The sequence below is a fragment of the Oryx dammah genome, unplaced genomic scaffold (genome assembly GCF_014754425.2).
Source record: "Oryx dammah isolate SB20612 unplaced genomic scaffold, SCBI_Odam_1.1 HiC_scaffold_25, whole genome shotgun sequence".
NCBI lineage: Eukaryota > Metazoa > Chordata > Mammalia > Artiodactyla > Bovidae > Oryx > Oryx dammah.
This window is the reverse complement of record NW_024070209.1, coordinates 66956467-66974775: the sequence shown is the minus strand read 5'-3', so window position 1 is coordinate 66974775 and position 18309 is coordinate 66956467. Positions and strand designations below refer to the sequence as shown.

Sequence of the window (18309 nt, the reverse complement as noted above, 5' to 3'; positions counted from 1 at the left end):
TGACAAAGGTAGACTGTGAGGGAGTGTATAATTAGCGATGTCAGGGTTTAAACACGGCTTTGAGTTCCAAGAGGTGTTTTGGAGCTCCGTCCAGTGGCCACAAGTATTTACAACAAAGTGGGGGACAGTTCAACCAGCATTTTGTAACTAGGAAAAAGATTTTGAACAGTTAACAAACAAAAAATTGAAATTTCTCTTGTGTCACTCCGTATAATTTTTCTTTGTGTTTTTGGGGTTGTATAAAATGTTCTCTCAAATATTTCATCTTTTAGAGGAATCTTACCTATAGAATGTGCCTCCATAATTATAGTATTGACTGTGTTTTATGGCAAATGTCTAGTTGGTGTGTATAACTTTAATTGCAGAATTGTTTATAATTACAAAGAGTTAGGAAAGCCTCAATAATAGGTAAATGGCTGGGTAAAAAATGAGAAATCTATTATGAACTATTATTATTATGCAGCCATTAAATAGACTGGGGTGGATGTGTTGTATTGTCATAAAAAGATCTCCAACATCTTAAGAGAAAAATACAGAACAATATGTGTATTATCACATTCATATGCTTTTAAAAAAACCTCTAAGACCATATACATCTGAGTTTATATACGTAGAAAAATTCATACCTGAAGGTTTGGCACAATGTGTATGGGATTAATGGTAGTTATCTCCTGTATGGAGGTAGAAAAGAGATTTTTCACAATTCATTCTGTAGGATTTGTGTAATTTGAATCTTTAGTGATAATTTGTAAGTTGTTATAGGAAGAATTTTAAAAAGAAACAACACTGTGGATGGATTGTTTCAGAAAATATAAAATTTGGAGAAGGAATTTGAACTCTTAATACTGATAAACTCCAATGTCTAGGTTCTCATCAGAAAATACGGAAGAGCAGAATTTCTTCCTGAAACTAATATAATATTGCAAGTCAGTTATACCTCATATAAAGTAAAATTTTTTATTCAGAAGAACCTAAATTAAACCAGACGTAGAAGCTTTAATCATTTGATTGGTCAGCTAAATTGCATTGTTTTCATTTCAGTACAATTGAACAGTCTTTGCCTATAACTAGATTGCTTTTAACCAGGTGTGTCAAATCTATGATCTAGGTCATGTCTGAATATCTTGTTAAGCAAGGTGCTTATAAGTGCTTTTATGTCACTGAATTTAAGTTGCCATTTTCTGAGAATGATGCTTGTAGGTGCAGCTTCTTGCTTCCGTTAGGGATATACTTAACCCAGGTATATTACATTAATAAGAAATTTTCACTTTGGAAACATAAGCCGACTTGGCAGTAGAGAATCTCCTGTGCTCTGTTCAGCTACTACTGTTTGTGGCATTGGAACAATTACTGAAGAGCTGTGAAGAGTTGGTTTTTAGGCTTTTGTAGTTACCTTAAGCAGAAGTGTTTATTGTGAGGTTTGACAAGACAAATATCAAAAGACCTGAAGTAGGGATTGCTACTCTGTCATTTTGAGTTATGAATACCTACCCTGTAAACGGCTGTAAATATGCTCTGCATGCCCAATTGGCAATTGTTTGCGGTTCTGTTTTCCCCAAGATTACAGATAACCCCCTAACCCAAACAAGTGGACCAGCTGTGCTCTCAAGGGGCTGTTGTGTAAATCAACAGATTTATCCTCTCTATCTTTCATTTTCCTAATGCTGGATAACTAACTTTGTTCTCCCAGCTCTGATACTTTGATCTTAGAGAATTTCTCTCTGTGTGTCATCCTTTTAATCCTCTTAGTTTCTGCCTAGTTATGCAAGGAGAAATATTGCTCCCACTGCTTCCTCTATTCTACCTCTTCTCTTTTTCTTTGTTCCAATAGTGAACCAAAACAATGACAGTAATGGTTATTGGTAGTAATAGTGCTTCCTCTCTTGAGAGAAAGGCAGGTTTTGAATTGGAATTGATATATGGTAGTTCATTGAATATAAGATGCCACTTAGTGGGAAATGTACCATTTTTAAATGGACCACAAAGAAAGAAAATATGAATGTCTTGAAATCAGTGTTGTCAGTATCTAAAGGCCTAGAAATTGTTATGAGAATACTTTCAGAGTATCACAGGCTAAGCGATATAGTTGTCTTTACCATAAAGCTGCGATGAATCTTAGTATTGCTAATAGGGAATCAACAGACAAATATAAAAAACATACATACTTACGTGAAACTTCCCTGGTGGTCCAGTGGTTAACACTCTATGCTTCCATTGCCAGGTACGCAGGTTTTATCCCAACTTGGGTAACTAAGATCCTGTAATCTGCAGTGAAGGTTGGAGATCCTGTGTGCTGCAACTAAGACCTGGCGCAGCCAAATAAATAAAAACCTTAAGTTTGTTTGGAGAGGGATATTGGTTTAGAGAATATTTCTCTTCCTATAAAATTGTACTCAGGATCTCAGGATCCACACAATGAACCAATGTAAACCAGGGAGATTGAAGTTAGGAAAAATATCAGTTGAATGTTGTTGAATTACATGTGTTGAAATTAGTGACTTTAATATGACATCACTGTGAATTTTCTTTTAAAATATGTATTGAGTCTCTCTATAACTTGTCTTAAAAACAATGTTTTTGTCATTAACATTTAAATTGTTTTAAAAATTGGTATTTGGTTATTATATTTCATCTTTAATTCTATGAATGTATTATTTTTTTACCATCAGAATTACATTTCTTTAAGTGAACAAACCAAAAACAAGAATGTAGAAACAGAACAGAGTATATAAGGTATACAGAAGTAGAAACATAATGTTGTATGTGTGTGTGTGTATTAGTTGCTTAGTCGTGTCCAACTCTTTGCAACGCCATAGACTGCAGCCTACCAGGCCCCTCCAACCATGGGATTCTCCAGGCAAGAACAATGGGTGGGTTGCCATTTCCTTCTCCAAAAGGAACTATAGAAAGAAAGAAAGTGATGTCACTCAGTCATGTCCGACTCTCTGTGACCCCATGGACTGTAGCCTACCAGGCTCCTCCATCCATGGAATTTTCCAGGCAAGAGTACTGGAGTGGTTGCCATTTCCTTCTCCAATAATGTTATATACATGCAACTTATTACCTCAATTAAAAAATAAATAAATACCTCATAAATTATATTGAGGTAGAAAGAAATGCCTCAATATTACCTCAGTAAAAAAATAAATCTCAGGAAGAAAGGAATTACATTTCTTTTATTTTTATTTGTAAAAAAATTTTGGCCATGTTTCACCCCACATAGGATCTTAGTTCCCCAGCCATGGATCGAACCCGCACATCCTGCATTAGAAGTGCAGAGTCTTAATCACTGGAACGCCAGGGAAGGAATTACGTTTCTTAAGGGAGAGCTGATTTAGTGGTGAATTTTTCTGAATGTGCTGCATTATTGGGATTTGGACTTCTTTAAGGCTTTCCAGAGCCCTCAGCCTGCAAAGAAGTTTTGACAGTGTAGTATGTCATATTAGTTAATGATTTTTAATTGGATTAGATTGTATCCTCCTTTAACAGTTTATTTAGCTGATGCTAATCACAGTCCGGGAGTTGGTGATGGACAGGGAGGCCTGGCGTGCTGCAATTCATGGGGTCGCAAAGAGTCGGACATGACTGAGCAACTGAACTGAACAGAACTGAATCACAGTGGTGGAGAGTAGGCTAGTTGAGAATGTGTGCTGTTACCACATTTATATTAAAGTTTTATTTTGGGAAAATATTTATATTTTGTGTATTGTCCATTAATGAGATAACACAGATACTTATTTGCAAATGATAGTTTTCTGTGTGTGTTTAATCTTTATCAAAGGCCAGTGACCCATGGGGGTATAAGGGTAGAACCTATAAAAGTTTGACTTACGGTTGGGTTATTATTTTAGTTTGTTCATATTCCAGATACTTTATAAAGAAACAGCAGTAACAACAAAACCCCCAGACCTAATGTGGTGTTGTGGTGCTGTGCATGTGAGATGCTTGTACAGTGCCTAATAATAGATCTTCACAATTATAATTTTTCAAAATATGAATGAATATAGAATTTCTTTAAGACTGTGGCCTCCTGCTACGTTTTTTAGAAAAGCTCGGATAGTTGTTTCATGTTGTTTTTGAGTTTAGTTTTAAAATGTGATTTTCCTGTTTTTTTTGAGGGGCATGGTAGGTAGTTTGTTAGAGAAATTTGCACTGTACTCATCATGGTGTTTGGTATACATGTTATGATGGTTTTTTTTTTGTCAGATATTAACAGTGTAACATTTTTGTATTCTGAAATGCTTTGATAAGACCAAACTCTTAAAGAAACATAGGTTTTCAAATGAAATAAAAGCTGGTCATTCCAGAGTTCTGCCCCACAGAATTAATCCCCTTAAGAATCAGTGGCATTATAGTGTAAGATAGTTAAGAAAAAGGAAAGTTCGTTCATAAGTAAGCTACTTGAATTTATATTTCCTTATAGTTTGATTTTCAGTTTTTATACATTTGAGCTATATTCTTGCTGGCCAAAGCACAGTCATGGGAGACCTCAGAATATTTCCATGCGGCTATTCCTAAAATGTGGATTTCTTCCACCTGTGTTCTGTTGCCACTTTACTGGATCAGTTTATGTTGTACAAGTCCCTTTATTTATAGTTTTGCTTTTCCAAATGATTGCTCCTTTTCTACGAATTCTCAGTTCAGGTTCAGTCACTCAGTCGTGTCCGACTCTTTGTGACCCCGTGGACTGCAGCACGCTAGACTTCCCTGTCCATCACCATCTCCTGAAGCCTACTCAAAATCATGTCCATCGAATATTCAGGACTGATTTCCTTTAGGATGACCTGGTTGGATCTCCCTGCGGTCCAAGGGACCCTCAAGAGTCTTCTCCAACACCACAGTTCAAAAGCATCCATTCTTTGGTGCTCAGCTTTCTTTATAGGCCACCTCTCACATCCATACATGACTACTGGAAAAACCATAGCTTTGACTAGATGGACCTTTGTTGGCAAAGTAATGTCTCTGCTTTTTAATATGCTGTCTTGATTGGTTCTCAAGAGTGAGAATTCTCAAGTTATTAATATATATTATAGTTATTTGTCCTTTACTAGAATCTGGTGAACAAGTGAGAAACCACTGCTCCTGTGATGATATTTTTTTAGCCCATTTTTCTCTACGATTAAATGATTTAGATTGTGAGTATTCTTCACATCATTGCTATTTATAAGTTATTTATTCCTAAATGTGTTGATAGCATGGTCATTGAAAGTAAGAAAAATTATTCTGTCTATGTAAGTTTTGTAGGGTACATATGTTACTTAAAATATTTAGTTCAGAAAATGTTTTCCTTTAAAAATAATGCTCAGTGTATAGAACATAAATCCCAAATTTGTTGCTTAATTTTGAAAAATAAATTTTAGTTGTTAAAATGTCAATAATGAAGGTAAGTCACCAGTCTTATAAACTTCTTTGAAAAAGTAAACATTTGTTTTGACATATTTGCTTCAGTCTTTTTTATATGTATAAGAATTTTCCCTTTGAAAAAATTTCACTGCCTTTGAACAGTGTGAAGTGAAGATTTCTTTTGTTTTCAAAGATGGACTCAAGCTTCACCTTTTTTGCACATCTTATTCATTATTATGCAAATTAGGGTTTTGGTCATAACTATGCCAATTTTGATTCTCTAGTCAGAATTTTCTATTAATTAAATTTGTTTATTTGCAGGTATATTTGCTTACTTAAACTACCATGTTCCTCGCACAAGACGAGAAATTTTGGAGACGCTAATCAAAGGCCTTCAGCGACTAGAGTACAGAGGATACGATTCTGCTGGTATTTCCTTTAAAAAATATTATGGGTGTTGCATGATTCTTGACTCTCAATAAAAAGAGTTTTTTTGTTTTTGGTTCCTAGACTTTTTATAATACCCCTTTTGTGGTTTCTGGTAAATCTAAAATCTGAAGAATTTTTGTTTTTTATCATACTTAAAGGGTTTGTTCATTCAATTTCAACAACATTGCCATTTATGTAGAGTATTGCTTCTTATGGGTCTCTTCTTGTGCTAAGAATGTTACTGTAAAAACAAGTTACTGGGGGCATTTTCATTCTAGAACAAAGTTTTTGAAGGCCTTGCTTCTGGTGTGTGATCTTGCCCAAGATTCTATCTCACATAAATGACAAAGCAAAGAAAAATAACTTTGTCAACTTTATGTTCTACTCTAACTCCTTCACTTAATCATATCGGGGTCCCCAAGACCACCTCCAGTTTCAGTGATTCCCTCGGAGCATTCAGCATATAGTTGTACTCATGGCTATGGTTTATTATAGCAAAAGAATAAAAAGCAGAATTAACAAAGAGAAAAGGTGCATGGGGTGAAGTCTGGAGGAAGCCAGGCATAAGCTTCAGAATTCTCTCCCTGTGGAGTCCCCACACGTGCTTGATTCCCCCAGCGAGTTGGACAACATGTGTAAAATGTGTACCAGGGAAGCTCATTACTAACTCTGTGCTCAAGATTGTCACTGTCAATCTTGTGATCATGTAGACACCTGGTGCCTAACATGTACCGATGTTTCAGGCTCTTAGAAGGGAAGTGGATGTTCAGCATAAGCCACATTGTTTGCTCCAACGGTATAGGTGCAGTAAGCCATTCTTAATCAGTTAACGTGGTGGGAACCTTCTTGAAATTCAGGTTCACAGATGCCAGCCAAGGGCCAGCTTTGCAAGCAGGCCTTTCTAAGATAGCAGTCTTGGGCCTGCGATATTAACTCTTTACTGTACGCTCAACATTGCCCTATGTAATGGGCATTTATCTTCCTGACTCTTCCTCAACTAATGGAAAGTCAACTCCTCAACTCCTTTGTTCTTCAAATTCTCTCTTTCCTTCACCTCTGACAATATATCTTCTCATTCTCTTCCTAATTCGCTGATTATTTGTTTTTTGTCTGCTTTGGAGGCTGCTTTTCTTTCACCTATTACTTATTTTAATGTTCCTCAAGATATTGCGTTGGCCAAAAAGTTCATATGGGTTTTTCCATAACATCCTGTGGAAAAACCCGAATGAACTTTTTGGCTTACTCAGTGTTTTCCTGAGTCCTCTTGTCTTATTTTGTATCTTTGTGCATGAGCTCTGACTTCATCAGCCTCCTGTATGTTGGTGACTTACAATCCGTATGTACTTCCCATGTTGCACACCTGTTTTTCTGGCTACTTCCTAGAAATTTTTCCCTGGACAAACCACGATATTGTAAACTTTGCATGTTCAGAATTGAACTGAATACATTCCAGTTCTCATCCATGTCTCACTCTATCCTTTCTCTCTTCCTTTTACCAACAGCCAGTCACTCAGCAAGTCCTTTGAGCCTGGGAGGTGGTTTCTCTTGTTACCTTCAGTCAGTCCTGCTTTTCACTACACCCATCACTTCATGACCATTGTGTAGCTCAGGCCTTCCTCATTTTTGCTTTGCTGTAGCTGTGACTTCTGACAGCAGGTTTCTTCTTCCCTGTTTCTCTCCTTCAGTTTTTGCACTGTTTTCGAAGAGTTTTCTAAACTTGTTTGCTGTGTCATTTCTCTGCTTGAAACAACTCAATGGTTTTCCAGTACCTCTAGAGTAACTTTTTCAAATTCTGTAGGAACTGTAGTAGAATCTTGAGAGCTGTGTGTCCTGACATCCCTTCCTTACCCTGCTTCTGAGGTGGCGCCGGTCTTCTGTGTATCTCCATTGTGTGGCAGTTGCAACCTGTAGTACTTTTTTTATAGCCTCAGAACTTTTATTATATTAAAACCACACTGTATGGTAATTATTTTTTCCTTGTCTGTCTTCTCAATAGACCATTGAGAAATTTGAGAACAGGAACTGAATTTTCTTCATTTTTGTCTCTAGTGGCTATCATGGTTCTTGACATATAGTACGTTTTCAGTAAATTTTGAATTGATAAGTGAATGAATTAGTTAGCTGAAAAAAATGTATTTTTCACTTATAAGTTCTGCCTTATGGGCATAGTTTCTAAGTTGTAGCCAATTTCTAAATCTTGCTTTTCTACCTCTGGATGATTCAGGTGTGGGAATTGACGGAGGCAATGATAAAGATTGGGAAGCCAATGCCTGCAAAATCCAGCTCATTAAGAAGAAAGGAAAAGTTAAGGCACTGGATGAAGAAGTTCACAGTAATGTACTTAGTTTGTTTTTTGTCCCTCCTCCTCTTTTCTTCCTCCTCCCTTCCTTACGAAATTATTTTTCCTCCCATATTTTGGGGCCCATTTTAAGAATAGTGATTCTTAAAGTTGAAGGGAGGGAAGAAAAGTAGTTTTGATACTGTTTGTACTGGTTTTAATGTACCTTTGTTTCAGAAATGGTATTAACTGGGGAGGGAAATAGCCATCATTCCTGAGGAGGGCCTTTCATAAGACAAAAAGTATTTTCAGTAATGCCTTTATTCATGTGGCTTCACTTGGTGCTTGTCTTCACTTTGGACTAAAATGCTGAGTTTGGATACATCATCAGTCTGGATGTTGCACCTTTTAGTAGGTCTGATACAATCAGGTATCTATCATATTTTTACCTCGTGATTCCCCGAGGTAAAGTAGTTGCCAGAGATACATGTTCCATCATACAGGGTATACTTTACAGTATTTATTCATTATTTGATGCTTATACATTTTATTTTTCACAGAAAACTTGAAAACAAAGCAAATAGTTTGAAGTAAATTGATTGAAAAAACATATAAAAAAATCCTCCACAAAACACAGGAAACAGTAGATTGTTTATTATATACCTGCTCAAATGGATGGCCATCGTTATCACTGTAAAGGGGTACAGGTGAAAGAGAAGAACAGTGGATTTAGTCATCTTTAATTTTTGCATAAGCCACACTTTGAGCTTCATGGTGCAACTGATGCTTGAACAACATGGGTGTGAACTGTGCAGGTTCATTTATATGGAGATTTTTTTTTTTTTTCCCAGTGGTAAATACTACAGTGCTACACCATCCATGGTTGATTAAATCTGTGGAGGTGGAACCTTGGATCCAGAAGCTGGCTATAAGTTACATGTAGGTTTTTGACTGCTCAGTGAGGCAGCACCCCTAACCCCCTGTGTTGTTCAAGGGTCAACTGTACTTGTTCAACAAATTATGACAGTATTTATTTTGAATCTGTTGTGGATAAGATTAGCTTGGAATAAAGCAGACACCCCAACAGCTGCACTTGAAAACCTTGGTTATAACTATTTGGTCTACTGTGTGCACTGCATTGTGTTTACCAGGTTGAATATAGTGGGTTTGATAGGAGAGAACAAGCAGATTAATTTAAGTTTTAGAGGAGAGCTAGTTCCTACAAGTTGGGGAGGCTAAGTATATGTAAGGATTGGCTGCTAATTATATTTGGGCAGTGAAGGTGAGAAGGAAGGACCTTCTGAGTAGATTAGCTTGAGTCAAAGTAAGAATAGGGAAGGCAAGTTTGATGGAATGGTAGATACTTTTAAAGCGGCATTGTTGGTCAGTGAGTATGGGAGGCTGGAAAGGAAGATAGTGACCAGAATCACCATCTCTGAAGGTCATCATATTGAAACATGTTCCCTCCTGCAGGAAAGTGATCCCTTTTCTGGAATGGTCACTTGCAGACAGAACTGGTAAATTTGTACCTGATGAGTCCCTTCGGAGAACAGTCTGGCACTGTCTAAATGGGAGATGCTTATCCCTTATGGCCAGGCACTTCCACTCGTGGGTGTGTACTCGAAAGAAACACTGTGACAAGGAGACATGACAATAAGATGGCATTGCAGCAAAGTTTAGAAGCACCTTCAATGTCCACCAGCAAGGGAATAGGAGAATAAGTTGTATGTGACAGTGAATTACCATATTTAGCTTTTGGAAGGCGTGTACCAGATTTGGCTCTGCTTTCTGAGAACCTAATATTGGAGTGAAAAAAAAACAAAACACAAAACCTGTGGAAGGATAGGTACAGTATTGTGCTGTTTTAAAAAAAACACTATAATTTATAGCTGTATTAGCACAATAGAAGTTTGAAGGCACAGGTGAGAAAGTTCTTGTGACTCCTTTCAGGAGGAAAGGAATGAAGTAGGGTATAAAGGAGGCAACAATTGCATTTTTTTAAATTACATTTCAGGACTTAAATAGATTTAAAGCATAAATGGCTAGAAATTAACATTTGTTAATTTGGAGTGTGTTGTTTGGATATTTGTGGTGGTTATTTTGTTATTGCCAGCAAGTGTTAGTGTTTAACCTCTTAAGACAAAAGGGAAGGAAGACATCTCAAAAAAGGTCATTAGACTGGTTATTGGTAGCTTCTAACTTTGATAATACTTGCTGACATTTGTTGCTTTCTGTGCCCCAGGCGCTTGACTGAATGCCTTCTGTCTAGTCCTCATTGTAACTGTGGAGTAGGTAAAATTATCTTCCTCATTTGCAGATGAGGAAACTGAAGCTCAGAGGAGCAGGTACTGACTTTAGATGGTGTCAACAGTAAAGCCAGTGAGGTTTGGGAGCAGAGGAAAGGCAGAAGAGGATTGCTATCCTAGATCGTGACAACTAAAGATTTTTTTAGTATTTTATATCTTAAAGCTGTAAAACACAAATGATTATATTAATATGTTAACATTTGTTCTCTGGGTGTAGGTGTTTAGGTATTTCATTATTACCAGCAAATTAAATATGTTTGGACTACTGAAAAAAAGAAAGATGACATCTGAGAAAAGGTACACAGAGGACAAAGAGCCTTGGGAGTGAATGTAGGGGGAAGAGAGAAGATGCAAGAAAGGAAGTGCTTGAGGCATTCCAGCTCAGAAAGATGGGCACAGGTAGGGAGTTAGCCTTCGTAGGGGTTAAGGGCAAAAGAAACGCCGATTTAAACAGTTATGAGGTGAAAGAAAGCTGAGTAAGGTAGAGATTGAGGGACTACATAGAATTGAGTCTTAAGGAGAGTATAAAAGATGTCATGAACTGTTGGGGAATTGAATGGGCTCTCAGCTTAATTAATAAGGAACATGGGTACATGGCTTTAGAGTGGAGTAATAGTGAATAGAAACAGTCAGGATTGGAGCCATGATTAATCTATAAAACCTGAAATACTACTTGTGGGGAATTTGTGTATTGTTGTAGCAATGATTTTTTCTTATTAGACCTTAAATAAAGTTCCTTTGGCAACAGTGTACTAGATATGGTAATTACTTTGAATTTGAAATGGGTTTATTTTATAGACTCCTGTTACTTTCTCTGATGTACTTTCTCTTGCCAGTATGTGGGGGACATACTGCTTTCAATTACAGTTAACCTTAATCCAAAAAAGCTAGTTACATGTTTTCATTGCTTGTATTGGCCTGTTAGGTAGTAATAAACGGTGATCTTTACTCTTCTGGAGGTCATTTATCAGGTTGCCTTAATTTTTAGAACACTGTAAAATCAGGAAAGACATTGATGATTTTTCTCCATTCATTGATTGAGCTAACCAACAAAAATTCAAGTATCTGCTCTATATAGCTTAGTGCTTAGGATTCAAAGATAATAAGACAAGCTTCTCCTTTTTGTAGAACTTAAATTCTGGTAGAAGCCAGGTTGACAACATGTCAAATGTTGTAATAGTACAGCAGAGTGTACACTGTGGTTTTAATCTTAGGCTCTGGAAGCAGCCAGTCTTGGCTTCAAATTCTATCTCTGCTTCCTATAGCCATGACCTAGGGCAGGTTTTGTGACCTTCTGAGCCTGTTTCTTCATCTATAAAATGGGGACAGTTATACCTAATAGTACGTAATTGTATTGTGAGGATTCAGTAACAGAATGAATATCTATTGAGTACCTGTTGTATACCAGCCATTGTTCTAGGCCTGGAAGACAGAGAACAAGATAAGCAAAGTCCCTGCCCAAGTGGAGCTTACTCTCTAGTGAGAGAGCCAGACAACAAATAAATACATATCAGGTAGAGAGCAGTGCTATAAAGGACAAGTATGGTAGAGGTGACATTTGAGCAGAGATATGTGATTGTATGAGGGAATTCTAGGCAGAGGGAACACCAAGTGCATAGATTGTGTGTGGGCTTGGCCTGCTTGCAGCTGGAAGTCAGTGGGGCTAGAGCTCAGTAAGTGAGGAGTAGAGTGCAGGAGAGGAGGCTAGAGAGGGCACAGAGGGTCTTCAGAACAATGGATTTTGCTGTTTGTTGGGAAGCCATTGGAACATTTTGCATGGGAAGTAACGTGATCTAATTTCTGCTTTGAATGGATCACTTTGGCTAGATTGTACAGAAGGAAGACTGGACACAGGGCCACCAGTTAGGATTCTGTTTAGTAGTCCAGTGTAGAGATGATGGTCGGAGTGATAGGAATAGAGTGAGGAGGTGTCTGTAGTACCTCACACAGGGTAAGTTCTCCATAAATGTTAGCTGCTGTTATTTGTAACAGGTGCATTGAGAGCTTTGAGGAGTGACTGGAGAGGGTTGGGAGATGAGGATGGAAAGGGGATGGAAAGTTAGATGGGGGCCAAATGGTGAAGGGCCTTGTATATCGTGAAAAGGTGTTGGGGCTTTAGCTTGTGAGAAAATAGTTTTTGAGTTGTGTGTTAGAATTTGAGAATCTATGTATAAATCCCTGACCAGGTTTAGGATGATTCATACAGGTAACTAGGGATACAAACCACATTTTAAGTAACTGGAAGTCTATTCAAGGATTTTAAGCATTGTTTCTTGATCAGATTTGTATTTTAGAATGACCTTTGATTAGCCAGGATAAACCCCACAAAGACTGTATATTAAACTGCATGGACTTTCCTGTTCAGACTTCTCAGCAGTTTGCTCTTAATTTCCACCTAATTTGATAAGCTTTGTTATCTACTTCCTTAGCCAAATGAATTTTGTATGTAGGCAATTAAAAGGGGACATTCTTAGTATATACTAGAACTCTTTTTTTTTTTTTTTTTCTTTCTTTCCCCTGGAAGAAGCAAAAAGAATTCATAGGGAGAAGGAATTAGAGTACCTGCTTTTTAAAACAGAGGAACACCAGCCTGTAACCTCATGCTTTCTTAGTATTGCTTTGTTCTCAAGGACTGTTCTTTGATTTTGGAAACTTTATAATTACAGTTTATGGTGTGAGATACAGGCCATTCACTGGGGACCAAAGACATTGTGGTCATAAGGTTGTGTGGCACTGAGAAAGTGAATTTTTTAAAAATGATACTAATTTTTTTTCAAAGAAAGGATTAAATAAGATTTTTAAAGATCACATTAACTCTTTTTGACCATAAGTTTGAAAATTTTCAAATTTGTAGAAAAATTGAAAGAATAGTACATTAGTCATCCATATACTTCATCTATTATTACCAGTTGTCAACATTTTGTCATATTTGCTCTATCTCTTTGTACACACTTTTGGGGTCATTATTGGAACCATTTACCCTAAATATTTCAGCTGCATTAACTCCTCTAAGTCTTTTAATTACTGTTTGAATAAGCCTGATCTTCAGTTTTAATAATTGTATATTCCAGGTGTAAGACTATAATAATTTAAATACAGCTTATAGCATTATCCCTACAGTTTGATTTAATATTGGAATTTTTTATTTTATCTTCTTCAGAACAACAAGATATGGATTTGGATATAGAATTTGATGTACACCTTGGAATAGCTCATACCCGTTGGGCAACGCATGGTGAACCAAATCCTGTCAATAGCCATCCCCAGCGGTCTGATAAAAATAATGGTATGGACGGATTGTACACACTTTGTATTTTGGAAGCCAGTAGGTAGCACATTGATACATATATCACAGGTAACTGGGTATCACAGCAATTAATCTGTAATTATGTAAGTGTGTGCTTCTAAAAAGTAAGGACCTAGCAGATTGATTTGTCTCCTAAGAGACTTCTCCTTTCCTCTCCTTTCTTCCTTGCAGCTTACTCTGTTGTTTGTACTGTTGAGTTTCCTACAGTCTTAAATCTTGCTAACGGCATGTATCCTGTGGTGTCTTTCACATGATTCTCTATGTCTAAATACTTCGATAAAGAGAAGCTTCTCCATGTTAACAGATTGATTGCCCAGATGTACAGATTGTCTAGGAAAAGCAGGATAAATGTTTAATTTTTCCCCCTTTATTTACCATTTTTCAAATGAAGTGGTTCTAATGGTCCAAGATGAACAGATTTTTTCATTGTTATTATAAATTCATGGATTTAGAATATTTTGTTTCAAAACACTGAAGTAGTTATCTATATTGATGCACAAAATTTCACATCTTTAGTCACTGGGAGCTTCTTCAGGTTGACTCCTGAGTACTTTTGATGTGATCCAAGTAGGTCCAGTAGTCTTTTTGTTATTTTGGTAGTTGAAGATATTGCAGGTTTTTATAATCCTGCCCCAAACTTGAAATCAGCCAGTTCTCTAAGGAACCCTAGTTCCTTTCAGTGAAAACAATAGAGACTCTAAGCCTGGGTATCACAGTGGCTGTGGTGGTGGATGTGGAGCAGATGCTCGAGTAAGGGTACCACTTACAGTGAGAGGGGTGCTGGCATACAGTGAGAGCTGCGGCCTGAGGGAGCGGGTGTGGCAGCCACTGAACACAGCACTGTCTGTTCCCTCTTCTCCTGGGGCCTTGTTACTCCCCTCTGCCAGCTGCGGTGGGTGAGTACCTTTGCTGCCCGAAAAGGAGAAGGAAAGCATTGAAAAAGACCGCCAAAGGAGTGCTAGAAACCCAGTCTTTCATTACTCCTGGGACACACAGTCTTCCAGCAGTGTCAGTGCTGGGAGCAGCGATAGCAACAGCATCAGCAACCCAGACAGGGCCAGTGGGCCAGAAAGCAGCTTAGACCACCTCATTGCCAGTCCAGCCCACAGCAACCCCAGTCTGTGCCGAGCAGTCGTGCTGTGCCAAGGCCCACCCTTCCACATAAGCCAGACCCTGGAGGAGGCCCACTTTCATAGCCAACAGCACTGAGAATGGCTTCCCATGTGATGTGCCGGCAGTTTCTTGCCTTCCGTGAAGGAACAGTTCTGTGCATGTTTGATATTTCACCTTATAATGTTTTAAAAAGTTGTGCAAAAAAATGGTTCTTGGGTTTTCAATCAGTATTTGAAATAACAGGTTAATAGGGTCGCTAAGAGTCGGACACGACTGAGCGACGTCACTTTCACTTTCACTCATTGGAGAAGGAAATGGCACCCCACTCCAGTGTTCTTGCCTGGAGAATCCCCAGTCCCTGCTGCTGTCTGTGGGGTTGCACAGAGTTGGACACGACTGAAGCGACTTAGCAGCAGCAGCAGCAGCAGCAGGCAGTTGTTTACTTGTGGTTTTGCTGTACTATTATGATTTCAGAAAGATTTTGAAGTGGTTTTTTATAGGATGCTTTTGAGTGTGGGTATCAGGGTAACCATAGGAGGAAATCTCATCTGCATGTTGAATCCATAGTTTGTCCAGTTCAGATTGGTTTCTATATAGACCTGTAGGTTAGAAATTCTACTTTATGTAAAAAAGGCCTTTAAAAAGTGTGAGAGCTTCAATTTTTAAAATTCAGTACACTAGAAAAGGGAGTGCTTCCTAGGTGGCGCTAGTGGTAAAGAACCCACCTGCCAATGCAAATAGATGTAAGACAGATGGGTTCGATCCCTGGATGGGGAAGATCCCCTGGAGGAGGGTGTGGCAACCCACTCTGGTATTCTTGCCTGAAGAATTCCATGGACAGAGGAGCCTGGTGGGCCACAGTCCTTGGGGTCGCAAAGAGTCAGACATGACTGAAGTGACTTAAGCACAGCACAGCAAACTAGATAGAAAAGAGTATCTAGTTTCAAAAAAAAAAAAAACTAAGTTTTTACCCAGAATATAGAAAGCTTGATTTAGTTTTGCACTGAGATTAATTGCTATACTACCTCTTAGTATGCAGTGTTATGTTGAAAGTACTCTTTCCTCTGCAGTAGGAGAATAATCAATCCAAATTAAACTATGTAATAAGCACCCTCCCTGATAACTGTCTTCTCTCTTTATTATATATTTGTATTTCCAGAGAGGTCTTTCAGACACTTGGATACCCAGATAACTTATTACCATTATTCCTCCAGAATTACCATTTTTCCTCCAGAGCCTACCTACATCACACTGCTCAGTTCTGACCGTCGAGAAATATGTAATGAATTTTTGTCTTATAAATTTGTTCAACAGTAGCTTATGTGATCTCATTGATAGTTCCACCTTGTAGTGTCAGGAATTAAGGCATGGGCCTCCCTGGTAGTCCGGTGGTTAAGAATTCACCTTGCAGTGCAGGGGTTTCAGGTTTGATCCCTAGTCTGGGAAGATCCCACATGTTGCAGGGCAGCTAGGCCTGTGCGCCACAACTGCTGAGCACGTGTGCTCTAGGGCCCATGCTCCACAGTAAGAGAAGATGCTGCAAGGAGAACCCTCTGCAACGCAACCAGAGAGTAGCCCCCCTCTCGCTGCAACTACAGAAAAGCCTGAGCAACAGTGAAAACCCAGCTCAGCCAGAAAATTAAAAACAACAACAAAATCTAAAAATGAAGTAAGGTATTGGTGAAGGCTGACAAAGTGTAAGCTATCTGAACTGATGTCTGAAATCACAAGTACTGTGAAATTATTGGAAAAGGATTCACTTTCTGCTTCAAGTAAGCCCCAGCAGGAAATAGAGGGCCACATTCTACCACTGAACCTGGAAAAATGGATGCAGCATAGAAACAGATGAGCAGAGTCATCTCTAGAAGAAAGTGTTTATTTAGAGATGGATTGTTCCCGTGTCATTTAGTCATATTAGAGAGCCACCCAGGTTAACATAAATTCAGGCATCTGTGAGTCGTCTTCCTCAGTGACAAATTGTCTGAATGAGGAGCCAGGATGGGTCGAGTCACCTGCTCAGGAGAGGGCTGAGGGGACAGCCTGCCCTTGTATGTGGAGGAAAGTGCCATAGAGTCTACCTGAGTCCTCCTGTCACTCTCCCTCCTCTCCACTGTGAGTCTGCACCACATACACAGCAGATCTGAGGAGCATGGATAGTTCTAGAAGAGAACTTTCCTCCTTGTGAAGATTCGAGAAGGATATGGGGGCAGAATGAGATTTTTTCATGTGACAGAACTAAAGGTAGAAGATGAGGGTAAACTATGTACCCCTTTTTCACGGTTGGTCTGTTCCTCTAAATGGGTAGGGTTGAAAGGTCGGTTACTTGAAGTAGAAATGTAGAGTTGTGAGGGAAAGGTTCACAGGCCTCTGCTTATGGAGTAGTGGTTTGTGTAAGAATTTTTTTTTTTTTTAACTACCACCTCCCAAGTTCTAAAATCATCTGTTTGACAAAGATTTTAAATCTTAATGGGTTTGATGGCAGGGAGTATGGAAAGAATACATTGCTAATGTTTTATCTAACAAAAAAGCAAACAACTAAGTACTGTAAGAAGACAAGCTGTCTGATCTCTCAGACACACGTGTACACAACACAATTCAGAAATACCCAGGAGGACCCCTGCAGGCTTAAGGGACAGCAGCCTACTGAAACGTGTATTAACAAGAACATGGAAAACTCAAGAAAACACATTTTTTAAAAATCTCCTACCCAGCTGAAAGAAATGAAAGATAAAACCATCACCGAAACAACAGTTTTTTCCCCAAATAAGTGCAGTTGTATAAAGTGCTAGGCTAGCGATTATTTCTTTAAATTTTAAAATTTATTCTTTTGAATTTTCCAATCAGTTCAGTTCAGTTCAGTCCCTCAGTCATGTCTGACTCTTTGCGACCCCATGAATCACAGCACACCAGGCCTCCCTGTCCATCACCAACTCCCGGAGTTCACTCAAACTCACGTCCATCTAGTCGGTGATGCCATCCAGCCATCTCATCCTCTGTCATCCCCTTCTCCTCCTGCCCCCAACCCCTCTCAGCATCAAAGTCTTTTCCAATGAGTCAACTTTTCTAATGAGGTGGCCAAAGTATTGGAGTTTCAGCTTTAGCATCATTCCTTCCAAAGAACACCCAGGACTGATCTCCTTTAGAATGGACTGGTTGGATCTCCTTGCAGTCCAAGGGACTCTCAAGAGTCTTCTCCAACACCACAGTTCAAAAGCATCAGCTCTTTGGCACTTAGCTTTCTTCACAGTCCAACTCTCACATCCATACATGACTATTGGAAACACCATAGCCTTGACTAGATGGACCTTAGTCGGCAAAGTAATGTCTCTGCTTTTGAATATGCTAGCTAGGTTGGTCGTAACTTTTCTTCCAAGGAGTAAGCATCTTTTAATTTCATGGCTGCAATCACCATCTGCAGTGATTTTGGAGCCCCTCAAAATAAAGTCTGACACTGTTTTCACTGTTTCCCCATCTATTTCCCATGAAGTGATAGGACCAGATGCCATGATCTTAGTCTACTGAATGTTGGGCTT

General features: G+C 38.6%; 1 protein-coding gene across 2 annotated transcripts in view; it reads left to right on the top strand.

Annotated features, from left to right (window-relative positions):
* GFPT1 (glutamine--fructose-6-phosphate transaminase 1) overlaps window positions 1-18309 on the top strand; it is a 65486-nt gene that overhangs the window by 4899 nt on the left and 42278 nt on the right. For both annotated transcript variants that reach the window (XM_040224069.1, XM_040224070.1), the window contains exons 2-4: window positions 5665-5772; window positions 7997-8104; window positions 13517-13642. In XM_040224069.1, coding sequence (XP_040080003.1) covers window positions 5665-5772; window positions 7997-8104; window positions 13517-13642 — 342 coding nt within the window. The remainder of the gene's footprint in view (window positions 1-5664; window positions 5773-7996; window positions 8105-13516; window positions 13643-18309) is intronic.